The sequence below is a fragment of the Rhinopithecus bieti genome, unplaced genomic scaffold (assembly GCF_001698545.2).
Source record: "Rhinopithecus bieti isolate Rb0 unplaced genomic scaffold, ASM169854v2 scaffold_23276, whole genome shotgun sequence".
In the NCBI taxonomy this organism is placed as follows: Eukaryota; Metazoa; Chordata; class Mammalia; order Primates; family Cercopithecidae; genus Rhinopithecus; species Rhinopithecus bieti.
Window position 1 is genome coordinate 82,843 of NW_016810868.1, and position 26,249 is coordinate 109,091.

Sequence of the window (26,249 nt, forward strand, 5' to 3'; positions counted from 1 at the left end):
ACTTTTTTTTTTTTTTGCTTAATTGTGCTCCATAATTCTTGAAGGCTTTTCTTCACTCTTTTTAATTATTTCTTTTCTTTTGCACTAACTGATTAATTTCAAATGACCTATCTTCAAGTTCAGAGATATCTTTTTTCTTCTGCCTGATCAGATTCACTGTTAAAGCTCTCTATTGTTGGTTTTTATTTTTAATTTCATTCATTGAATTTGTCAGCTGCAGGATTTCTGCCTGGTTCTTTTTTTATGATTCCTATCTCTGTTGAATTTTTCCTTCATACTGTCAGTTGTGTTCCTGATTTCACTGCATTGTCTGTCTGTATTTTCTTGTATTTTGCTTTACTTCTTTAAGAACATTATTTTGAATCCCTTTCCTGGCATTTTAAAATTTAGTTTTACTAGGGTCTACTACTAAAGAATTATGTTCCTTGGGTGATGTCGGATTTCCTCGCTTTTTCATGTGTCTTGTGTCCCTTGATGTCTGTACATCTGATAGAACAAATCACCCCTTCCAAACTTTGTACAGTGAAGTTGGGTTTTAGTGTGCCAGCTGGGAAGGGCGTAGTTAATCTGTTTCCAGGTGCAGTGGTATAGTCTCCCTACAACTTCTTTAGCTGCATTCAACATCAGTAACTGTGGGCACTTCAGTTGTCCAGGGTGTAGAAGTTTGTGGCAGCAGAAGTGGCAGTGTAGGCTGTAAATGTCCTCAGTGTCAAGGGCTTTTGGGGTCCTGTTATTTTTGTTTTCCCCACAATTGGAAGACTTAGCTGAGGGTATCCTCTTGGTATCAGGTCTAATGGCCTGCAATCAGCTGCAGCACCACTGGGTTCCAGGTGTAGGTGCTCAGAATGGCTATGGAGCCGGGGTCCTATGCTTAGAACCTCATGAACTTATGGTGGCATCTGGGTCTTGGGGTACAGGTTTGCTCCCTGGGGCAGAGTTGGGTGTACACTGCCCACAGTGCCACGATCTGACTCTAAGCCATTCCCAAGCAGCTCAGGCCCAGGTGGTGAGATTATAGCTGTGATTCTACTCCTGGGTGGGGTGGGGGCAGGGCATAGCACTGGTCCAAATCAGGAAGAAGGGGTGCTCTGGAGTTTTGGTCCTGAGAAGTTGGGTACAGCTGCAATTCAGGAACCTGAACCAACAGGGCTTAGTGGCATCTTGGGTCCCAGGGGAAAAGGCACCATGTAGTAGTTACTCTTGACCCTGGGATGGTGAGGCTTGGCAGTTCTGTGAGACCAGGTGTAGCAGCAAGTACCCTAGAATGGCAGAGCACAGCTGTCATTTGAGCCCTGGGGAGGCAAGGAACTCCATTCCGCAGGGCTGTCTCAGCAGCTCAGACTCTAGGGAGCAAGTCTAGCCCCAGGGAAGCAGGGCACTAGAGTAGTTTGGCCTGTGGGGCTGAGTATCTCGGCTGAGCCAATGCTCTATTTATCTGGGATGGCAGGGTACCGTGTCAGTTCAGCCATGGGATGCACAGCCCTCAGTTCAGTCAGGGCACTGATTGCTGGGGGTGGGGGGCAGGGGCAGTGTGCCACTTCAGCTCAGGCTTGGGGGATGTGACTGCTCTGGGTGGCCAATGCACCATTTCCTGGGATGCAGGAAACTGCTTCAACTTAGACACTGGGGAGGTGTGACCACTCTGAGTGGTCAAGGTAGTGTCTTCCCAGGAGGCAGGGTACCACTTCAGCTCTGGCCTGTGGGCATGGAGGGGAAGGGTAGGTGAAGCAGCTCCACCTCCACGTGGCCCCTTGGGGAAGGGTGTAACAGCTGCTTGCAGCTCGGCTTCGGGATGCCGGTCACCAGTCTCGATTAGTTTGATGGCAGTTTTGCCTCAGGGATAAAGGGAAGCTGTGGCTACTCCAGGAGCAAGTCACACTCCCGCTGTAGTTCCAATTCCTAGGTAGTGCAGCACAGTAGCCACATGGGGCTGAGCAGTGTTGGCATTGTCTCTTGGGGGAGCACAGCTGTGTGGACTCCAGGCAGCTCCCTCAGCTGGGCTTAGTGCCTTGAGGACTGCAGGGGACCCGAGTGGTGGGGTCTGCAGGTGTCTGAGGTGGTAATGGGGGCTCCTGGGATCCTCTTGCTTACCTCCTCACCAAAGGGAAAAGCTCCTCCTGGGTCCCAGCTGATCCCAGTTGCAGGATGGAGTGGTGGTGTTTGCTTGGTGTTTCCTTCCATTCTCTAAGTGGCCATCCCAAGGGTGCTCACTAGTGTCTCTGTTACACCTCTGATGTACTCCAAGACTCTCCCTCAGTTATTTTCATTAAAATGTAATTTTTTGTTCATTGCTCTGTCTTTTTGAGAAGGACAAGCACTATGGGGAAAGTCAGTCATCTTGCTGATATTACCTCTCATTTCTTAATTGGGTTGTTTTACTTTTCTTGTTGAGTTGTAGAAGTTCTTTATACATTTTGTTAAATCAAGTTTAGCCTAATGCTGCCTCCTTATATATTTTAAGTTCAGCCTAAAGGTTTCTCTGTACCTAGTGAACTATAACCTAAATGGAAGTGTAAACAGACTTTGTAACCTATTATCACACCAAGTTTTGGCCAAAGAGGGCCAACTGTTTTAACTGTGTTCAAATAAGGCAAACGTTAAGTTGTAACCAATCAACTGTTTCTGCACCTCACTTCCATTTTCTGTACATCATATTCCTTGTTCTGTCCATAAATCCTCTTCTGCCACGTGGCTGTGTTGGAGTCTCTGAGACTACTCCGACTCAGGAGGCTGCACGATTTGTGAATCATTCTTTGTTCAATCAAACTCTGTTAAATTTAATTTGGCAAAAGATTTTCTTTCAACAATTATGATATTAACCCTTTATCAGAAATGTAATTTGCAAATATTTTCTCCAATTCCTTGGGTTGCTTTTTCATTCTGTTTATAGTTTCCTTTGATGCATGAAAGTTTTTAATTTTGAGTAGACAAATTTATTTTTTCTTTTATTTTGATTCTGGTGTCAAATCTAAGACTCTGTTACTAAGTAAAACATCATAAACATTTATCCACTATGTTTTCTTCTACGAGCTTTATAGTTATAGCTCTTACATTTAGTTCTTTAATTTTATGTGAATTTTTGTATATAGTATAAGGTAGGAGTCCAACTCCATTCTTTTGTATGTGGATGTCCCATTTTCCCAGCAAAGAGTGTCCCTTTGCCATTATATGGTCTTGGGCTTCTCTTTATTGGGAGGTTTTCGATTACTGATTCAATCTTCTTACTTGTTACAGGTCTATTCAGATTTTCTACTTAATTCAGTCAGTTATGGTAATTTGTGTCTTTCGAGGAATTTGTCCTTTTCAAAAACTTAGGTTCTAAACTCAGGCTAAGATATTTAACATCTCTAAACCTCCATTTCTTCACTGTAATAATAATAATAATAATAATAATAATAATAGTACCAATCTCAGGACAGTCACAGAGACTAAAATACTTAATGTATTCATAAGACTCTGATAGTGCCCGACTCAGTGATTATCAGCAGGCTGTCACGAACAACTTCATTCCCTATTCTTCCGTCAGCACCCTCTATTCCAATTAATGGAACCAAATCCCAACCTAACCAAGTCCTGCCACCCATCCCAAATTCACAGTCCCATTTTCTCCACATCACTTCTCTATCAGACCAAACCACATCCCAGTGTTTCAAAACATGAGTTGCATGTCCAATCTGTGAGGGAAGTACCAGAAGAATTAGGATTACAGTTTCAGTAAGGAGACACCAGGATTAGCCAAGAACCATAACTGAGGTCCATGGGGACAAGAACAAAGGACAGTGGCCACGAAACACCCACTTCTCTGCACAGGGGTGACAGCTAAACCCAGGGATTCCTCGACTCATCCTGGACACGTCTAGTGAGTGCTGGCCCTGTGCGTGCTGTGGTATCATGAATGTGGCTTTCTGTGGAACCCCATCTCTGCAGCCAGGTGCATGGTAAGGTCAGGCTAGTAGGTTTGGCTTTGTGCCCACAGGTGTGCTGGTTCTTACAGCACCAGATGTCCTTGGACAGTATAGAGACCAACGCCTCAGGAAAGTGATTCTCCAAAAAGCCCACCCTCCCTGCTACCCACAAGGGGTCTTCGGAGGGATCAGGAGATGACTCAAACATGGAAATCCTTCCCTTGGTTTCTGGCAAGTGGCAAAACACAGTTTTGTAGGTTCTTCTGTATTTCTCTATCTAAGTATAAGCTCACCTGTCTCAAGTGTACACCATTCCCAACCACCTCAACCTCCTACTGCATCCCGCAAAGCTCACAGTCCGCCATCAGCACAGGTCCTTATATCTCCATCTCCCCCGAGTGCTCTCCACTTGTTCTTGCTCTGGCTCAAACATCTAAGCGGATGGATGTCCCCTCTGGTCTCTTCTTTAGAAACCTGTTCTCTGGGGCTCAAGTCACATATTAAGTTTCCCCTTCCTTCATGAAAAACTTAGCACCTGGCTTGCTGTTTGTGTCTCCACTTCTATTCTTGTTATCATTCTTGTTGTTTTCAAGATCCACAGAGATGGGAGGACCACTGCCTGCCCTCTCCATTCCTGAACCTTCTCACCCATCAGCTCATCTCTTTGTTCCCACAAATCATACTGAACATGCTTATCACCAGTGATCATGCTAATGTTAATGCAATGATCTTGCAATAATAATGTCATGACGGCAATGATGTTTACTGATGGCATCACTCACTGTCTCCCACGTCTCCACTTCACACATCCCACTCTGCTCACATCGCCTACTTTTCTGGCTCGCTTTTTCAAATACCTGCATCCCAAAACATGTCCTCATGAGAACCTCCAGTCCAGTGGCATTGCCCCTCACCCTCCTCTGTCCCCAGCTTTGATCCCACATCCAACACAATAACCACACTCTTACACACACCCTTCTCTCCCTCCTTGCACTTGTCTGGGAAATCCCGAATCTGGATAATTCACTTTTCTACCCATGTACTGAGGAGTGAATGCACCTGGAGAAAAGCTCAGCCCATGCCAGCTGTTCCTCCTTGGAGTCAGGGCCACAGGCTCGAAGTGTTTCCTCAGTGCTGCTCACTGTCAAGAGTGACTCTGTCCCAGCTGTGCTCCTCTCCTCTCATGGGCTCTCAAACTGGCGGCAACAAGGCCTTCACTCCCACTACGCTGACGGAGGCAACAATGTCCCAAGGGCGCTAATGGCCTCTGCCTTTCCATGTCTGACAAACATTTTTTTGTTGTTGTTGTTGTTTTTTTTTGAGACACAGTCTTGCTCTGTCCCCCAGGCTGGAGTACAGTGGCACAATTTTGGCTCATGGCAACCTCCACCTCCCGGGTTCTGGCAAGTCTCCTGCCTCAGGCTCCCTTTTTTTTTTTTTTTTTTGAGATGGAGTCTGGCTCTGTTGCCCAGGCTGGAGTGGAATCGTGCAATCTCGGCTCACTGCAGCCTCCACCTTCCAGGTTCAAGTGATTCTCTTGCCTCAGCTCCCCCAGTGGCTGGGATTACAGGTGTATGCCACCACGCCTGACTAATTTTTGTATTTTTAGTAGAGATGGTGTTTTACCATGTTGGCCAGGCTGGTCTTGAGCTCCTGGCCTTAGGTGATCTGCCTGCCTGGGCTTCCCAAAGTGCTGGGATTACAGGTGTGAGCCACCACGCTCGGCCCAATGAACAATTCTTGGTCATCATCTTGCATCACCTTCCGTCAATATGGCGCATGGCTGGTTACATCCTCCCTCCGCCCACTCCCAGTTCTCCACCTGCCTCCCTGACTGCTCCTCCTCAGTTTCTGGATCTAGTGCTCCTTTCTGCCTCCTCAGTGCCCTTGGGGCAGAGTCTTCAGCCTTCTTCTGAACCCTGTTCTTCCCCTATGTCAATGCTCATCAAAGTTCAACACACACAGAGTCACCTTGAGAGCTTGTTAAAACTCAGATTCCTGGATCCATCTCCATGACATCCTGATGCAGTCTGGGGAGTGGCCCGGGAATCTGTATGTCTAACAGGCACTCAGGTGCTGCTTTGGACGCAGGTCACTGCACCAAGCTTCGCATTAGCAGGGATCCAGCGAATAGCAAGCAACCCCACAAACACACCAAACACTAACGACAACCCGTTTACATCTCCAGCCCAGAGGTCACTGGGCATCTCTGTTGCTTCCAACCCTAACCTAATCTCAGCTCCCCAGTACTCCCATCTCAGAAGAACTGCTCACCCTGTGGCCCCAGAAAACCCCAGGATGCAGCCTGCTTTTCCCTCTTCACATGCCCGTCTCTCATCATCAATCATGCCAGCTCTACTTTTTTTTTTTTTTTTTTTTTTCTGAGGCGGAGTCTCGCTCTGTCGCCCGGACTGGAGTGCAGTGGCCGGATCTCAGCTCACTGCAAGCTCCGCCTCCCGGGTTTATGCCATTCTCCTGCCTCAGCCTCCCGAGGAGCTGGGACTACAGGTGCCCGCCACCTCGCCTGGCTAGTTTTTGTATTTTTTTTAAGTAGAGACGGGGTTTCACCGTGTTAGCCAGGATGGTCTCGATCTCCTGACCTCGTGATCTGCCCGTCTCGGCCTCCCAAAGTGCTGGGATTACAGGCTTGAGCCACCGCGCCCGGCCGCCAGCTCTACTTTTAAAATGCAGCCCAATCCCACCTCATTCCCTTGCCTCTCCTTTCTCCAGGCCACTGTTGCCCCCAGTCATATCCCCACTCGTTCTGCAGCCACGTCCTCACTACTCACACAGAAGCCAGAGCCAAGCTGTAAAACATCAAGCAGACCCTGTGAAGCCCCCTGAGGCTTCCATGGATGTGGAATAAAATCCACACTTCTGGGGCCTGCCCTGCCGACCTCCCTACCCAGTCCGGCTGCTTTCCCCGCACACTGGCTGGGATGCTGTACCTTCACGTCCCATCACCACAGGAGATGACCTTCTAGAAGCTGGAAGTTAAGCAACAGTTGCCCCTGGAAATGTAACCCTTTTCCACGGACGTCAAGGAAGGGCCCACAGGAGCCCGTTACCACGTCGGCCCTTTCTCGTGCTAATGAGGTCGCCATCTCTGGGAAACAAGGGCCATCAGCACGGACTCAGCTTGTGACACGGCCTGGATCGGAGTCAGGGATCAGCAGGAGACGTGGGGGGAGCCTGAGCTGCACCGAGACAAGACGTGGCACTGGGAGGGGCACGGTGCCCAGGACTCACCAGAAAGGAGCACAGGAAGATGAAGGAGACGAAGTAGAAGTAGGCAAAGTCACTTCCACACTCAGTGGCGTTGGCCTGCTCATCACAGGCCTGGTTGCTCAGGCAGGACAGCATGATCTCGTGCCAGGCCTCCCCCGTGGCGCTCCTGAGAAGAAGGGCAGAGCTGTGAGGCCCACAGAGGCCCTCGAGGGAGCCCGAGCCCTGTGGGGCTGCCAAGCCTGCCCGCTCCTTTGGGCTCCTTCCCACAGAGAGCTCACACGTGTGCAAGGCCTGGGTCACAGATGCTGTTTCTTCAAAGGAGCCTTCGGCACTAGATTTCCAAACTAACCGTTAATCGGGAAAGCGCTGCTTACTAAAAGGTATCTATGGCACCAGGGGCCAACGCCAGGGCGAGCACTTCTTTGTGGACACCACAGGCCCCAGTTGTCCTCCTGACCTCCTCCCAGACACATGCCATCCTGGTCTTCTTCATTTCCAGAAATGGTGACTCTCCTTCCAGCTGCTCCAACCAAAAATGTGGGCATCATCTTTGCCTCCTCTCTCTATATATATCCTGTTCATCAGCTCATCTGCCTTCAAAACACAGCCAGGCTCTCACCACTCCTCACTGTCCTAGACCAAGTGATCATGGCCTGCCCTGTGCTATGGAAGCTTCCAAGCTGGTCTTCTCACTCTGCCCTACACAGCAGGAAGCAGGGCCACTAAGCAAAGGTCAGATCACATTCTTTCTCCTCTCAAAACCCTCCAACGACTTGCCTCACTCATCAGAAATGCCAAAATCCACATGACTGCCCACTGCACTGTGGGACCTGCTGCCCACTCTTTCCCTGACTTCACCCCCATCTCGGTTCCAGCTCAGTCCACTCCAAGCACCCTGGCCTCTGCTGGTCCTTGAACACCTCAAGAGCACCCTGCCCTGAGCAGCCACCCTGGATGCTGCTGCACGGAGTCTGTTCCTGGACACAACCAGCACCAGTGGCTTACAGGGTACAAGTGGGTCAAAGGCCTGGGTCCCCACCTCCATGTGTCTGTGTGGTCAGCCCTGGGCATAAGCTGGGCCCACTCCTCACTGATGACAGCCAGAGGCAGGGGTGTTCCTGCAGGGCTGCTGCTTCAACCTGTGCCGGGCCTGACTGATAAGGGTGTTCCCAGGCAACACAAAGTTCAGGGAGAAACAGAAAGCCGTGAGACCAAAGGCCTCAAAACTAAGGCTGACTTCATAGGTTTGCCTTAAATCTTCTGTGGCATGAGGCAGAATATTAATAAATGATGAAATAAAATTAACACAGCAGCTAAAGCCCAGGCAAACAACATCATTTGGGAACAGTGTCAGCCTAAGGGTGCTTGCTTATCTTATGCAAAGAAACAAGAGTCCAAGAGGTCTCTCCAGGCAGCTCAGCAAGGCAGGTCTGGGTCTGCGCTCACCCCAGCGTGCATCTGCAGGCAGGGTGGGCTGTGTCGAGCAACCCCCAGGGCTGGCTGTGCAGCAGCCCAGTGCATTTGCAAACATGAACTGAAATGGTAAATCCCTAAAAGAGCTCCTTCCTTCTGTCCTAGGTTCATGAGTGATAAACTGTGGAAGACTCAGGAGGCAGGAAAACACATTCGCCACCTCCCCTCTGCTCCAAAGTTCACTCTCAAACCAGGATGGCCATAGCACCTGTTCCGCGCCCAGGAACAGCAGCTGATGCTTAGCCCTCTCCTGGGCACATCTCCGCCAGGAGACCTCGGAATGCCCAGAAGCTTGTGCCACGGCCTCTTGGCCCCTCCAGGTTCTGCCTGTTACTTGGCTTGGCTGCATCCAGGAGCCCAGGGAACAGCAGCTCCCATGAGAGAGAGTGGAAAATAAAGGTGTGTTCAGACCAGCAGTTCTGGCCAGTTGGGTTCCTTGGGCCACTGAGTAGCTACAAACTCTGCTGGCAGCAGTTCCCCCTATTGCCCTACTGCCCTCGATCCCACCGATCCCTGTAATCAACAAGGGCACAGGTGGAAAGCTGGAGGCCGCACATCAAGAGAGCCCCTGCTAGGCACCTCTGTCCTCCCAGAACTCTGCCTGGAGCCTCACTGGAGGCCCCCAAGCTGCCGCCAGGGAGCACAGATGAGGCAGCAGAGGCTGGCCTGGCCCAGGGCTCCCAGGATGACCTCCCTCAGGGCTTCCCTTCAGCCTGTTCTGAGATTGGGGCAGATACCAGGAGCCTTTGGAAAAGATGAGCAGAGAGAGGGGAAGAACCAGAAAGGCCTGCTGAGGGGAAGCCAGTGGGGTTGGGGAATTAGAAGTGGGCGGTCTCCGTGGTTGGCACCCACCCTTCTTCATCCTGAGTAAAGCAGCCACTGATGGAAGAACGGACATTGGCCTGGGTTGACCGAACAACACACCTGAACAGCAGCATCAGGGCTTGCAAAAACGTCCGGAAGTTGTTGTGGCGGTTGATGCTGGTGTCATCATCCAGGGCAATATTCCCAAACACCTGCAATGCAGAAGAGCAATGGCACGGACTCTGCTGGGTCTGCAGGAGCCGCGGCAGGTGGACCAAGCCAGAGAGGGTGTGCAAGCCACACAAGGACCCCACATGAGATGGGCGGCTGCCCTCCCCAGAGAACTCCCACCCGGGAGAGGCCAGTGCGCGTTCCCAGTATAGACACCCTCTCAGTGGCCACGTATGTGCCGGCTCCAGCTCTGAACCTGTCCACAGATGCAAGTCTGAAACACTCCCAAGAATGGCCCCCAGCCAAGCTTGCGAGGCCTCCGCCACACACAACACAGGAAGTGTTTTCAAGTGGGATCATCAGCGGCTCCAAAGCAGGCATTATGTTGATAACAGGTCTGACAGATCATGGGAAAATGTCTTTTTAAAACATATGCAATAGCACGAGGGGCTTTTTATTCATTTTAACTGACTTTTCCACACTAAGAAATGCAAATGGGTCAGTAATTGTACTCAGCCCAGAATCTGGAATCTGGCTGCAAATGTATGAACTATCCACAAAGATCAGTAACGTCCATGCTCCACAGACCAAAGCAGGAAAAAAAGATGTATTTCTTTATATAGCATCAGATCTCTGCAAATTTTAAAGCAAAAGAACTCTTCAATCCCTGAAATAGAGTTTAGAAATCAGCTTTCAGCAAACCTTTGAAACGCTGGCACCTTCCATCACAAATTAACCCTTGGGTCCCTCTTCCGTCCCTACTGTCGGAAAAGTGGTCAGATGCCAAAGATTTATAACTGGGACACTGCTTGATGGTTTTCAAATGCTTATTTCCAAATAGCTGACAAAGTGTTCTTTGGCAAAATAAAGAAAATCTAAATTATGCAAGCCAAGTTTGCCCAGTGCAAGGATCTGATGTGCTCCTGCTCGCATTCTCAGGCAGTTTTCCTCAGTAGCATGTAACCCCCCGCCGTGGGTCAGGGCTGTCCTTCAGCGCGGCTGCCAGACTAACAGAATAAGCGACCGCTGCTGTGCAGGCCCCTCGGCAAACACAGCTGTGCTCAAATGCGCTGCCACCACACAGCCAGCACCCATTCTGACCTATGCCCTGACACCCTACCATCACTGGGCGGAAGTCCGTGCGGCCCTCAAGAACACCAAGGTGCATCCACCTGGAGAGGTGGCAATGGGCCGAGGGCCAGGGCTGCTCCACACCAGGATGGCCCTGGGCAAGCAGCCCGATCTTGTGGCACCTCCTGTCCTCCTCCATAAAACAGTCTTTCTGAGGGTAATTACGTTAAGTTTAGGCTGGGTGCAGTGGCTCACACCTGTAATCCCAACACTTTGGGAGGCCGAGGCAGGTGGATTGCTTGAGGTCAGGAGTTCAACACCAGCCTGGCCAACATGGTGAAACCCCGTCTCTACTAAAAATACAAAAATCAGCCGGGCGTGGTGGCGCATGCCTGCAATCCCAGCTACTCGGGAGGCTGAGGCAGGAGAATCACTTGAACCTGGGAGGCAGGGCTTGCCGTGAGCCCAGATCACACCACTGCACTCCAGCCTGGGTGACAAAGCCAGACTCTGTCTCAAAATTAAAAAAAAAAAAAAAAGAGTGAGAAAAGAGGATTACATAAGTTCATAAAGTGCTCAAAGCAGGATCTGGCTCATAGAGAATGTTCACTAAGGATTAACTGATTATGACGACGACTTAACAATCATGATCAGTGCCCCTCTGCTCCGGGGGACGAGAGGCTGGGACCACGCTCTGTCCCGAAGGGGAGCACCCACCTGCATGCCGATGATGGCGTAGATGAAGAACAGCATGGCAATGAGCAGACACACGTAGGGCAGGGCCTGCGGAGACAGGGGCTGGTCAGCTACAGACGCCTCCCGGCCACCACGCCCAGGCCTCGTGCTACAGTGGCTGGGCCTTTGAGGTCACACAGACCTCAGCCTACTCCAGCTTCATCCCACTGGCCACCAAGCCCCTCCACCAAGTGATGCCCCAGTTTCTTTATCTCTAACTCAGAGTCTTGAAACCCACCTCAGGGTTCTTTTAAGCATGAACAAGGGAACCTATGGTAACTTAAAATGTCTTTATAAATGACAACAGGACAATGCATACAACCACGAGACCTGCATGCCATGCCCTCTCCCAGCCTCCCAAAGGAGGGGCCGCTGTGGTGGGGGCGGGGGAAGTAAGACAGAGGAAGGGGACAGAAAGCACGGAGGCCCCCTGCCTGGCCCACCTTGAAGGACTGGACAAAGGTCCACAGCAGGATGCGGATGGTGTAACCCTGGCGAAGCAGCTTGATCAGCCGCGCAGCTCGGAAGAGGCGGAGGAAGCTGAGGTTGATGAAATTGTTCTGCAGAGAAGAGGAATTGTTCTCTGACCTTCAGAAGCCCTGAAAGCGCAGGCAAGCTGCTGCCACCCTACAACCTCTTCCCACATCCCTGTGGCCCCAAAGAAAAGTGGTTAAAAAGATTAAAATAAAAAGTCTCTGTTTCACAGTCTAAGCAGCAATCAGCCACCAGAAAATCTTCCAGAAGTAAAGCTTGTCCTTGCAAATCACTTCTCATGCAGCAAATCAGAGAAAACCTCCTTGGCTCTAAGGCCTCTCCCCACCCCCAACCGTGAGCAACAGAGAGAAAAGTTCTCCCAGGCAGCTCTCTGCTGCAGGTGAGCTGGGAGATCACCTGTGGCTGCGCCTCCAGCAGTGACCGCCTCTCACAGGACATGGCCAAGCTGACCACGTGCTGGGCATGACTGCTTCTCCACCGAGCACCCCTGAAGGGACCCCTGCCCAGGCTTCATGGCCATGCCCTTTCCTTCCTGGCTCAGACAGCAAAGCCCTTGCTTGCTGGACCCCAGCTGGGACCTGGCAGAGGGGCAAACACTTCCTCTGAGGCTGCTCCAGGTGTGTGCAGACAAGTTATGGAAGGTACAGGTGTTCTGCTGCTCACACCACAGAAGCCACCTCTGCAATTCACAGTCAAACAGGCCTCTGCTCTAGAGAACCCAGGCTGTCTAGTGTAGCTCCCTCATCCAAGGCGCTCAAAATCAAGCACAAGGATAAATGGATAAAGCCGGGACTCCACAGATTACCTGGGAGTAAAGCCTCCACGTGGCCTCAGGGCACTTGAATTACTGTATTGGCACATCCCTTTCAGGGAAGCAGGCTCTGGGGAGGCGTCCATGCACAGATGGGGGTGCTTGTGGACCCAGGAGGCTTTCTGCCCTCTGTCTACTTAGAGGTCAGGTGCCCACACACAGCCTGAGAGCAGCTTCCTGCCACTGCAGCATTTAAAATATGCAAGCAGCTCAGGCTCAGAGACACGTTCGTGTTGTCAGATTCAGTCATCAAATAAAGAGAACACAGATGTCGAATGAGACAGCAGCAGCAGGAGCACGTGCAGGTGCAGAGGTAGTGAGGGCCTGGCAGAGCGTCCCGCCTCTCCAGGGCTACCATTATGTGGGAATGAGGCATCAGTGGAGGGGTGGGCCTCACTCTTCCTTGCAGGGACAGTGGCCCAACCCGCACTCAGAGGACCCTCTGCCTGGGTCTGCCACTTCCACTCGCGGGGGCAGGACGGCTGACGACTCAACTCGAGGGACTGGCTCTCAGGCGGGATGCTGGAACTGTGGGAGCAGGACTGGTTTTGAATGATATCCATGGCCAGTGGGCACAAGGACGGGCTATGATCCAAATCAGCAAGGCGGCAGCAGTAGACCTCAGGGTGTGACCCCAGAGGGCACCACAAGTGTACCCGTAGCTCCATAACCTGCTTGTGCCAGGGAAATAACATCTCCGTGGTAGACAAGATGGCCAAGAAGTCTGGGCCACGAGGACCCACAGAGAAGCCAGCCATCTTAGAAACATGGGTGCAGGGGTGGAGGGCCTCAGTCTCCAGTGTCAGGAGACCCTTGTGTAAGATGATGAAACAGAGCCAGGGGCTGGAGGATCCCATTCTGAAACCATGTGCTCAACGGATCTGGAGGGGCAGTGACTGGGGCAACACAGCACCCGCTGGTTCATAGCATGGTCAGGCAGCGGCACAGACAAGATTTCCTGAAGACACTGGGGAGAATAAAGGTTGCCGCATACGAAGGAAGGACTGGAAGACAACAGGGCAGGTGAGAGGTGCATGGAGAGTAAGTATGTCCAAATGACTTAACGCATGAATGCCAACCTCAGCCACCATCACTTTCTGCTTTTGTGGAGACTCACATTCCCCTCTTCCTCCTGGCTTCTCTTGGGGCTCCCGTGGGTACTCAGGAGAGGCTGGGGGCAGGAGACGGGCGCCCTGGAGAGCTGTGAAGACAGACGGTGACGGCAGCCACAGATGTTCGAGCACAGGGTGGCAGGCCAGGCACCATGCCAGCTGCATGCAGGAGAGCAAGGGACAGAAGCACAAGCAGCACCATGCCATGCACCTGCACCGTCACCTCTGGTCTCAGCCAGCCCCTCGGAGGTGGACACAGTCTGCCCCATCCTCACAGAGTCCATGACCTGCCCGTCAGAGGTGGACACAGCCTGCCCCATCCTCACAGACTCCATGACCAGCCCCACGGAGGCAGACACAGCCTGCCCCATCCTCAGAGAGTCCATGGCTTCTGTTGCAGCCACACCTACTTCAAGGTCAGGCCCTCCCTTACTTCCCCGAGAGGGAAAAGGTCTGTGGCGCCCCAAAGGCACATCATTGTGCCCTCAACATGGCGGCTGACTCACCTTGATGGGACAATGCTCCTTAACCCTCCAATCCTCACCTCTCTCTATCACAAAGTAGAAACATGGGGATACCCAGTCCAGGAGGTGGGGAGCACTTGAGAAAAGGGATTTAAAATTGCACTTAGCACTGCGGGACACCATGCCACAACAGAGACCCACTGACCCTGTATCCAAGACCACCACAGCCTCTGGCCAGAGTCACACGGAAGTGAGGGCTTGTCCCGAGTGTCAGTTGGGCACCCCACCCAGATCTGTGGGCCACGATGTGGGCCAGGTACCACGCCAGAGGACAAGGCCCACCAGGTGCAGAAAAACTGCTATGTGGCTCCCACTCAGTCGTCATTCTAATGAGACGGGCGACTGAAGACGGGAAAGGGACGTGCACGTGCATGAGTAACACATCAGGCGTGGACTGTGGTGGAGAGAGAGGACGGGACAGACGGTGTGGGGAAGGGCTCTCTGAGGAGGTGACACTGAGCGGGGGCCTGACTGGCACGAGCTGGATGCGTGCAGATGACATCACCTGGGTGTTTCTGCAGCATCAAATGGTATTTTCTCAAAACGCAAGCTCTTCCGCGCAACTGTGAATCGCTGTATCACAAACGTTCACTTTTACGTGACTCTCAAATATCTTCTACTTTACATTAATTTCCACAGTCACAGCTAAAGTTTGGTCGGTTGCCAACTATCTTGGCTCTAAAATTCCCGAAGACGCAGCAGGAAGCTCCCGTTGGACCAGCACTCCACATGAGCTTGCTGACCAAGGCACACACACAGTTCAGTGACATGCGAATGGGGGAGCCTGGGCTCCACTGCCTCTAGGGGCAGAGCCCCCTTCTACTCAGCCCTACAAGAACTCTTCTGAATCCTGAAGACAAAGACTCTAAGCCCTGCCCCTGAGCCCTGAACCTCAGGCCTGACCCCGCCCACCCCAAGGCAGGTCAGTCCAGGAAGGACAGATGCTACAGGGGACTCTGCAGAGGCCACCTGGGCAGAGCCGAGCCTTCTCGACTGGCACGATGGGGACACAGCAGGTGGGAGATGGCTATGCAACAGGAACCATGGACTCGCAGGGATCAGGGACAAACTCATGTCCCGCAAAGCCTCCCCAAATCTGAGCCAGTCCCAACAGAAAAAACTGCCCTTTTACCCACTCCAGAAACCCCACTTCCCTCTCCTTGGGCAGGTCTCAGGGAAGCCCCGCCCAAGGCCAGTTCCCAGAATCAAACCGCTGCCAGGAGGGCCCTCAGAAGCCCTGCTGGACGCCCACAGCTGAGGGAGGGAGCAGGCCAGAGGTGAGTGGGTGCAGCCGCATCCAACCACACGCCCAGAGGGCAGTGGGCTAGAGTCCCAGGAACCAGAGGGCAGGAGGGGAGCTGAGCAAGCAAAGCAAGGACTTGCAAGAACCGTTCAGAGTTGTGAAACCAACCGTTTCCTACATGTGATGTTTTCATGGATGGATATTTGCGTATTATTTACAAATTGGGGAGGTGTGAGCAGCAGGTGCACAACATACAGACGGAGACATGGGTTTTCGCATTGTATGTTGGTTGGATGGCGTGAGTCAGCAGGTAGGTTAAGGTAAATCAAGAACAAAAACAGAAAACAAAAGAGAAAATGAGTCATCAACACAAGCAAAAACTCAAACTCTGATTACTTAACTAGAAAATTTTAGGATTTTGGTAAACTGCGTATTTTCTTAAAATATATCAGATCAAAACATATTTTGAAGCCTGTAGATTATGCAGACAAGGTGGCATTCATTTGCATTCTTGTTTGTAATGCAAATCCAAAGATGACTCACAGACACATTTTTTTTTTTATTTCCAGGCAAAGAAATCAATGTCAGTTTCGTGCTTGCTTGGAGCCCTCTCTCTGGGTGCCCTTGCTAAAACTCTATTTTGATTTTTAAGTTGGGGATGGGAACTGACAGTCATATTTTTGCCTAAGAAAAAAAAGTGCATTCACAAAGTAAACATATGAAGTGGCTCCAAATGAAAAACAGACACACAGACAAAACAAAGCACCATCAGTCCACACGATGGCTTTCCCTTCATCTTTTCTCCTCCGGGCAGAACAGGAGACGACCTGGGCTCCAGGAGCAAGGGTGGCCAGGGGACACCTGAGCTTTCCAACCGACAGCTCTCAGGCCCCCACCTGCTGGGCTGGGTGTCCAGGGTTGGCAGGGGCTGCCAAGGAGGGCTTGCTTGAACCAAGGTCTGAAACGACCACAATCAGCCCCAGCCTTGACTGTCTCGCAGCTGAGGGACGGAGTGTGGGTTATTCTGGCTGCCTGCATTGCAGGAGGCATCTGCCTTCTATCAAGGCCTCTGCCCTACGCCAGGGCCTCTTTGGGGCGTGGGGAGATTTCCCTAGAACCCGGCTGGGCACTGGGGCTCTCTGCACATCTCTGATGTCAGCCAGCAGTCAGCAGTCCTCGCCCCTCTTGGAAAGGAGCCGCACACATGCAGAAACCACCCCTCCCCACCAAGCTCTGTCCTTAGAGCTGGGAGCTCAATGTTTCTATCACTTTATTTGATGAATAAAGGTTTCTGTTTCCAAAAAGGAGGCCTTAGGAGTCAGCAATGCAGCCCACCTGTGCCTCTCGGAAAGCGCACTGGGACTAACTGCTTCTGCGCGAGACGCACAGGGAGGAGGCAGCCACGGGGAAACGCAACACCAGCGGACTAAACTTTCTTGATTTTTCTGATTAAATGGCAGGTTTCAGCTTTTTTGCTTGGATTACTCACATCATTAACTTTTTTAAATCATAAAGCATGTCACATAAAAGATTATACATACATATTCTAAAGAAAAGTAAAACCAGGTATCTATACATATTCATCACCCAGCTTTACGAACGGAACATCACCATCACTTCTGAAGCCCTTCTTGCGTCTCCCTCCCTCCTCTGCAGATGCAGCAACTATCCTTCCTTCTTGTTAATCACGGCTTGTCTTTTCAGCTTTACCATAAACTCTGAAAATGCATTCTGTTTGCCTGTTCCTGGCCTTTGTTGTGGGATCCGGCCGTTCGCAGGCTTCTGTGACTTGCGCACACCTGTGTTCTGACAGCAAACTGTTTCTGAGAAGCATCCACACTGATGTCACTGGAAAGGGGCGCACACACAGAAACCCCCCCAAAGCTGTGTTTCCAGTGGGGAGCTCAATTTCACATCATTTGTGTATTTTCACTGCTATGCAGCCCTTCACTGCATTAGCAACGCTAACAACTGGTACATTCTATTACCGACGGGCACTCGGATGCCTCTGGTTGGCAGAACACTGGTACCAGGAACACTGGTGTGAACATGCCTCTGGTGGTCATCTGTGCAGACACCCTCTGAGATACACGCCTAGGAGTACAGTTACTGAGTTGTAAGCACCTGTCCAACTTTCGAGGTGCTGCTGAACCCTCCCAGAGGCTGTGCCAGCTGGCACACCCACCAGCAGTGCCAGAGTTCTGGTTTAGATGTTTTGAAAGAGTCTTACTCCGTCGCCCAGGTTGGAGTGCAGTGGTGCAATCTCAGCTCCCTGCGACCTCTGCTTCCTGGGTTCAAGCGATTCTTGTGCCTCAGCCTCCCGAGTAGCTAGAATTACAGGGGTGCGCCATCACGCCTGGCTAATTTTTGTATATTTAGTGGAGACGGGGCTTCACCATGTTAACCACGCTTGTCTCGAACTTCTGACCTCAGGTGATCTGCCCACCTCGGCCTCCCAAAGTGCTAGGATTATAGGCCTGAGCCACTGCACCTGGCCTTCTCTTCTTTTAAAAAAATTTAACGTCAACATTATACTAGCCTAGTTAGAGAATGTTCACTCTTTTTCTGTTCTCTAGAAAATCTGTTTAAGAGTGGAATTGTCCTTCCTTATATTTTAGGTAGAAACCTAATGTGTAGGACCACTAAAATCTGGCGTTTTCTTTATGGGAAGATTGTTTGTTGATTCATCTTCTTTAATGCTTTAATAAAGAACCATTTAGGGTTTTTCCCTCTTCTTTGTCAGATTCGGTCATTTACATTTTTCTAGTAATGTGTTCACTTACCTCGGTTTTCAAATGTACCGGAATAAACTGTTCACAATATTCTCCTTCACCTTATTCACGTTAATCTCTCCTGTACCTGCCGTCATGACCCTTTTCTCTGCCTTACATGATATATTTCACCTTCTTATTTTTCTTTGATTAATCTTGCCAGAGGTGTGTCCATTTTTAAGTCTTTAAAGAACCAAGTTTAGACTTTGATTCTCTCTAGTCTTTGGTTTCTACTTTCTTAATTTCTATTCTTAGACTTTTCTTCTACTTTATTGAGCTTATTCTGTTGTTCTTTTTCTAACTTTTAAAGTTAGATGCTAAACTCATTAATTTTTTACATTGTTTTCTTTTCTTAATATAAACATTAAGGTTATGAATTTCTTTCCGAGTACTGTTTCAGCTGTTATCTCATGAGCTTTAATATATAGTATTTTCATTGTTTTTCTGTTGTTTATATTTTCTAATTTCCATCATTTCATCTTTTACCCATGACTTAGTCAGAAATTTCTTTCCTCAAAAGTGAGAAGGTACCGTGTTTCAGCCATACAGCCCCTGTGATCACTTTGCTTCTGTCCACACTGGCTCCCAGTGCACTTTCACACCCAGCAGGAGCTTTCTCTCCTTCTCCCTCTGTCTCTCTCCTCCTGCCTCCCCGTCTCTCTCTCTCTCTCTCTCTCTTTTTTTAGAGATAGAGTTTTGCTCCGTTGCCCAGACTGGAGTGCAATAGTACAATCATAACTCAGGGCAGCCTCGAACTCCTGGGCTCCAGCGATGCTCCCACCTCAGCCTCCCAAAGCTCTGGGAGTACAGGCTTGAGCCAGCGTGCCTGGCCCACTTGGGTCTCTTGATGTGGAATTCCCACAGGCTGCCAGAACCTGCTTTGCAGGAGGAGCCCAGGCTGCACTTTCCTGCCCCTCACTGGGACAACTCTGACGTGGCATCCACACCACCCTCAGAGCTCCCCTAAAGGAAGGAGCCCAAATTACATGGAATTGCTTGAAGCTGGATCTCTTCCTTATCCAACTGCCCCCCTCCTCACCAACTATTCCTGGAAACACTTCCTAAAAAATCACATTTGGATCACAGGTTCTGATCCAAAGACAGGTGGCACCAGAGGTGGTTCCTTGGAAGCTGACTCTAAGGATGGAGCCTTGGGGAGTGGCTCACTGGCCAGATTCTCCTCTGCTGGTGGGTGGTAAGTGAGGTGACAGTAACTCCCGCTGTGCTGTAGCATTAAAACTGCTGAAACCTTCATCTTGGGTAAATCTGTAAAGGGTTGAAAGGGGTGCAATAACGATGCTGCAAGACATCATCAGCATCCACAGGCTGTCAGGAATGGGCACTGCAAGGACAGTAGAGCTGGTGAACCATAGCTAAGTGCCCCCAGTTGCTCTGGGGAAAAAAAGTTACAAGTGTAAGTTGTCAATTAGCAACTCCAAGCATAACACAACTGTGGTCTGTGGTGGATTGTGCTGACCAGCCTGGGACTCAAGGGAGGACCAGGGCTCTGGAGAGGCCTCCACAAGTCTCTCGTGCTCCAGCGTCAGCACCGGGAGAGGGAGGGCAGGCCAGACATGCAGAGCAGGAACACCAGTGTGGGCGTGCCCCCAACACAGAGTTCTCAGATGCCTCGGGACTGCCTGGGCCTGCAGGAGCGTCCCCTCCCTGCTGGAGGACCTCACTTTGTCTTGCCTGAATACCTGCAGGAGTCTCAGCTGAGGTGGATGCTTTCCACAATGGTGCTCACTCTCCCCAAGATCCACCTCACTTCCCACACTGGCCACTAGACTCACAACTCGAGTTTTCACACAGGCTGACTGGGGAAGCGGTGGTCCTGCTGAGTGAGAAACCAAGGCTGCTCAGTGAAGGGCTGTGTGATGTAATGGGTATGTGTGGGAGGAGCGTGGGAGGACCATGGTGGGAGGGACTGGATGAGGATGAGTGGAAGACAGGCTGGATAAAAAACTATTTTTAGCCGGGCGCGGTGGCTCAAGCCTGTAATCCCAGCACTTTGGGAGGCCGAGACGGGCGGATCACGAGGTCAGGAGATCGAGACCATCCTGGCTAACACAGTGAAACCCCGTCTCTATAAAAAAAATACAAAAATCTAGCCGGGCGAGGTGGCGGGCGCCTGTAGTCCCAGCTACTCGGGAAGCTGAGGCAGGAGAATGGTGGGAACCCAGGAGGCGGAGCTTGCAGTGAGCTGAGATCCGGCCACTGCACTCCAGCCCCGGCGATAGAGTGAGACTCCATCTCAAAAAAAAAAAAAACAAAAAAAAAAAAACTATTTTTAATGTAGGGGAGCTTTCTCCCATGACTCAGGATCCAATGCCCTGGCAAGGGCACCTGAAGCAGGTGCTGACAGGCTGTGGGGATGACCCCTAGGAGCTTGGAAAACCTCATGGCCCACATTAAACGAGGTGGGGGTGCCAGAACTGCCTGGGCAGATGCTGAGCACAGGACCAGAAGGCTCAGAGAGGTGGGTATGCTAGAAAAAAACCTATCATGTACGATCTAAGTGCCCATGAGCCAACCAGCTTCTCAGAGCATTTTGGGAGGAGGGCACTGGCATCACGCACAAGGTCCCTCGTGGTTATCTCCTGCAGGCCAGGGTTGATGGGAGGAGACACTGTCATGGAGCAGCGATTCTTTTGGGCAGAAGAGAAGGCTCCGGAGCTGCAGAGGCTCCATGGCAGCCCACAATCATACCAGGCTGTCTCCCTTCCACAGCTGGCTGCCTGGAACCACCACAGTGGGCGGCAAGGCCTCAATGGCAACCAAGAGCCCTGACCTGCAAAGGTCCACGGTGGCAGCTAATCAGCCGTGACATTCCTAGGGCAGGACAGAGGGGCAGCGCCAACAAGGATGCTGCTTGAGATGAATGTCCGTAAATATGGAACTCAAAGGAATCAAAGTAAGTGAGCAGAGGCTGGTATCAGCCACCACAGTGGACAAACACACTCCCTCCCTGTCTCTCAACCAGTCAGTTTCCAGATCCAGGGTCCATAGCTTAGAGGAGAGACGGGGCCCCCTTGCAGAAGAATCCTGCAACCCAAGAGGGAGTCTAGACAGCAGTCATTCATCTGCCCCTCCCCAAGAAGATCTAGCTCATTTACTTGAGAAGTTGCACACTGGAGAAAGAAGAATCCCTGGACGTGTTGAAGGCTGTTGGATACAAGGTCCAAGATAACACTGATGCCAAGGAACTAAAATGAGATTGTGGCTCCATGTCAGAGTGTGCACAGGGGCCAGGACACCAATGAATCCCTGGCCCAGGCCCGTCTCTCAGTGGTCTCGTGTGCCCGGGCAAAGCTGGTGTTCATTTGCCTCGTCCTAACTGGCAGAACCCGCCACACTGGCCCCTCAACATGTGAATTCGACATAACAATAGGAAAGTCCTCAACACCGACACCCCCCAGCCAAAACAGTAAATTATAACACTGCATCCAGTATGGAATGGAGAGTTAGTGCCACCTTGAATAATTAAAAGATAAAGGGGTGGTTGGTCTACACCCCATTCCCATTCAATTCACCAGTATGGACCGTGCAAGAAAACTGGATCACAATGGATCACAGTGGACTACTCCCCAAATAACCCAAGCACAGTACCCAGTGCTGTGGGAGATTCGAAATCTTTAAAGAACACATCTACTCAGCCTCTGGGACTTGGCACACAGGTGCCAACCTGGTGAGCACACTCTTCAGCAGTCACTGCTAGGCAGGGTCAGAAGCAGTTTGCATGCACAGCAGACATTCACGGTCTGACCCTATGTCACAACAGGGTCCAAAGGGACTCTTAATCATTTAGAATTCTTATTTTTATTTTTTAGAGACAGGGACTCACTTTGTGGCCCAGGCTGGAGTGCAGTGATGCAATCATAGCTCACTGCAGCCTTGACTTCCTGGGCTCAGGCGATCCTCCCACCTCAGCCTCCTGAGTAGCTGGGACTACAGGCGTGTGTCACCATGCCTGGCTACTTTTTAAAATTTTTTGCAGAGACAGGGTCTCGCCATCTTGCTTAGGCTGGTCTCCAACTCCTAGACTCAAGTGATCTTTCTGCCTTGGCCTCCCAAAGCCCTGAGATCACAGGTGTGGGCCACTATGCCTGACCAAGACATTCTTCAGAAAACCACACTGGTCCACAACATTGATGACGTTACATTACTTAGATCAGATGCCCTGACGAATCTTATAAGGATTCATGGACCTTCCACGTCAGTGAAGTTTTCAGGGGTCTGGTGGTCTTGGCTATGCCAGGACAAGGACTCCAAGGTAAGAGACAAGTTAGTGATTGCACCTCCCATTTCTACTGCAGGTAGGTTGCTTTGCGTTCTGGAGATGGTATAAGCCACTTAGGAAATACTGCTGTGACTCAAAACGCTGCCACGTTTGCGAGGTTTCAGAGCATGAGTGGGGTCTCTAACAGACCCATGATGTGACAGCAATGGCCCTGCCACTTTGGCCACAAAACCCAGCAGCCCCCAGGGTCCTTGATGTGTATGTGGTAGGTAAGGACGCAGGGTAAAGTCCTGGGAAAGCCTCCACAGATAAGTCAGTGCAGACACCTAGCATTTGGGAGCAGGCCACGCCATCTACAGAACGGAAGCATAACGAGGGCCCAACCTAGCTCCTGGTCCTGGTGGCAGCTGTGTGTCACCAAGAGACATCACTGTCTATGACACCAAAGCATCTCCCCATAGTGATGTGCTGTCAGACCACCACAGGCCCAGTGAACAAGGGAAGGGCTCCTGGCCTCTGTGACCAAACCCAAGCATATCTAGAGGACACAGCACCCAACATGTGGCCCAATCCCCCATGACACGCATCTCCATTGACCAATGACGTCCTCACCTCACTCCCGCCATCACCATGACACGCACCTCTGTTGACCATGATGTCCTCACCTCACTCCCACCATCACCATGACACGTACCTCTGTTGACCATGACGTCCTCACCTCACTCCCGCCATCACCATGACACGCACCTCTGTTGACCATGACGTCCTCACCTCACTCCCGCCATCACCATGACACACACCTCTGTTGACCATGACGTCCTCAACCTCACTCCCGCCATCACCATGACATGCACCTCTGTTGACCATGACGTCCTCACCTCACTCCTGCCATTACCATGACACGCACTTCTGTTGACCAATGACATCCTCACCTCATTCCCGCCATCACTTCATAGGAATTCACTACAACTTAGGGGGAAACGCAGACCTGGCTTGTGGATGGGCTGCTTGGTGTACTGGTGCAGGCCTCACTACAGCCTCACATGGGAACAGCCTGACAGACAGTGGTGGAGCAGAGCGCTGGGCAGGGTACCTGGTCAGCTCCGTGTGTGAGGGAAAACAAGCTGCCTGTGCTGAGGATAATAGGGTCCGAGGCAGGCACAAACGGCTGGTCAGGACCCTGGAGGGAACAAGGTCTAGGGGAGAGGCAGACAGGCAGGCCTTGGGAACAGGCATGGGGTACCGGCCTTTGTTTTGTGAACCAATGCTCACCATGGGGCACTAAAAACCAAGCATTGGGATAAGTCGACCAACAGATATCGGCTAGCCTCTGTCCTCACCAGCCCCAGTGTCCACACAACAGACCTCTGGATAGGGTGGCCATCATGGCCAAGAGCCTCTCAGCAGATGATCCAGCCATGACCACTGACGATTATCTACCTGGGGTGAGCAGAGAGCAACACTGGGCCTCCATTTGGTGCCATGCCTTGTGGCTGTCAACCAGCCACCTAGTGGTAAGCCGACTGTATCAGACCTCCTTCTCCTGGAAAAGGGCAGTGATTTGTCTCAATAGGGATCCACCCACATCCCAGGTGTGGGTCTGCTTTCCTTGTGCAGCACCATGGCAGCACTAGCATCTCAGGGCTGGTGTCAGAGATTTCCCAACACAGGATTTCATATAACATCAGCTCGGAGCACACGCAGGGGATGCATGTGAGCCACGTGACCTCAGGGTCCACTGGACCATCTAACGCAACACCACTCAGGAGATGCTGCCCTGACCTTAAAGGCAGAGATAAAATGACGGCTTGGTGAAACACTTCATGGGGTTGGGCTGCCATATTTCAAGAGGAACCAATGGCCAATCGATGGCACTGGGTGCCCAATCAGTAAAATGCACGGATCGAGGAAATGGTGAAAGGAGAAGTAGCTCCTCTCACCATCGCTCCAGAAACCCAGTAGGCATTTTGTGCTCATCTTCCCCAAATTTAGGTCTGGCAAATCTAGAGGCCCTGGTTCAAACAGGTGGAGAAGGTTCTATCACCCAACACCAAAAGCCATGGTGGCCACCTGGTCACTTGGGGCTGCTTGTGCCAGAAGGCCAGCAGGCATCACAAAGAGTGTCCATGCTGGCCAGATCACCTGACCCTCATTATTGTGAAGGGCAGAGCTGCCACTACATAGTTCTGGGAATCAGGGGCTTCACTGCACCTTTCTCCATGCACCTATGAACATGCTCCTAGGAGCAGTCTCCACTGTGACTGGACTACTACAGCAGCCAGGATTGGATAAAGGAATGGCAGCAAGTAGGGACTTGAGATGCACAGGGCTGAGGGTCTGGGTCATCCCACCAGGCCAGCAACCCGTGCAGCAGAAGGCTGGCCACAGGTCAGGGGCTCTAGAAAGGGTGGTGGGGGGAACGGGATGATGAACATCAGCTCTGCTTGGACCAGCACAGCAGAGGGAGCTCTGCTCTGTCTCCCAGAGACCGTGACCAGCACCATCCTGAAGAATGAGCACAGTGAACCCAATGTGAAGTGGGGGCAGAACAGGAAGGAGCCCCGGCACTCTGGCAGGTCCTCCCGATGGTGTCAGACGTCCCTTCAGCCCTAACAGTTTAGGTGCAGAGGCTCCTTCACAGTACTCGTGGCTTACTCGGGGAGCCGGAAGCATCTGAGAACTGACACCCCAGGTGCAGCCCTCAGCCTAACACCTTGCGGAGGGTGCAGAGGCAAACACGTTGCAGCTCCCTTTCCAGCAGGGATAGCTCTGAGGTGCGACCTAGGCTGCTGCCAGAAGTCCCTTGGGAGATGACCCACACTGACCCACCAGGACAGCTTGGGACGCAGCACTGCTGGTCCTTCTCTTACCACCCATTTCCCCACGCCCCTCTGCTGGTTTCTACTGGGAACACTACTTAAGAAGTAACTTTCACATGAGTGCTCGTTTCTGCATCTGCTTCTTGAAAATTCAACCTAAGACCAAACAAATGAGATTTCTGCCATTTATTTTCAGTGTAATGTGTTGTACTCAAAAAATGTTGCTTTATGATCAGATGCTCTGGCATTTGTTGAGACAAGCTGACATCCCAGCACTGGGCAATTTTAAGGCATAATCCACATATGTTTGATAAGAATGAGTATTTCCCCATATAAAGAGAGAGAGAGAGAGAGAGAGACGGTGGGGGGCAATATTTTAAAATATAAATCCTTACTGGTTTCAGTTTATAGATTTTTGATACCACCTTGTTAGATACACATTATACAGATACAAATTTAAGACTCACATCTTCTTGGTTAGTTGCTACCATGGAGCTCCAGGTAATTCTCAGGCCCAAAAGATCTTTGAGAACCACTTTCTTATTCAAGAAAGAACATCTGCTGAGGTAACACCCAATCCCTAAACTCCACCCCTGGAGTGAAGCCTCCACATGTCCAGGGGGTCCATCCAGGGGGTCCTGGGGAACCCAGGAGGAGGCCAACACAGGGCCTGGAGATGCACTGAGGGGAGCAGCCTCTAGAAGGAAACCACCTGGGGACCCTGAAGGAGGGACAGAAATGCTACTTACCGCAATCTCTGTTACTAAAATATCAGTAATACTTCCCAACACAGTGACAAAGTCAAAGACATTCCAGGCATCTCTGAAATAGTTCTAGAGAAAAAGAA

General features: G+C 51.1%; 1 protein-coding gene across 12 annotated transcripts in view; it reads right to left on the minus strand.

Moving 5' to 3' along the window:
- CACNA1B (calcium voltage-gated channel subunit alpha1 B) overlaps nt 1-26,249 on the minus strand; it is a 246,066-nt gene that overhangs the window by 40,684 nt on the left and 179,133 nt on the right. For 9 of the 12 annotated variants that reach the window (XM_017893202.1, XM_017893205.1, XM_017893198.1 and 6 more), the window contains 6 exons: nt 26,152-26,235; nt 15,741-15,746; nt 11,831-11,947; nt 11,370-11,435; nt 9,531-9,622; nt 7,155-7,299 (listed from right to left, as the gene is read on the minus strand). In XM_017893202.1, the coding sequence (XP_017748691.1) occupies nt 7,155-7,299; nt 9,531-9,622; nt 11,370-11,435; nt 11,831-11,947; nt 15,741-15,746; nt 26,152-26,235 (510 nt within the window). The remainder of the gene's footprint in view (nt 1-7,154; nt 7,300-9,530; nt 9,623-11,369; nt 11,436-11,830; nt 11,948-15,740; nt 15,747-26,151; nt 26,236-26,249) is intronic. The other 3 variants (XM_017893201.1, XM_017893199.1, XM_017893207.1) reach the window with 1 other exon arrangement.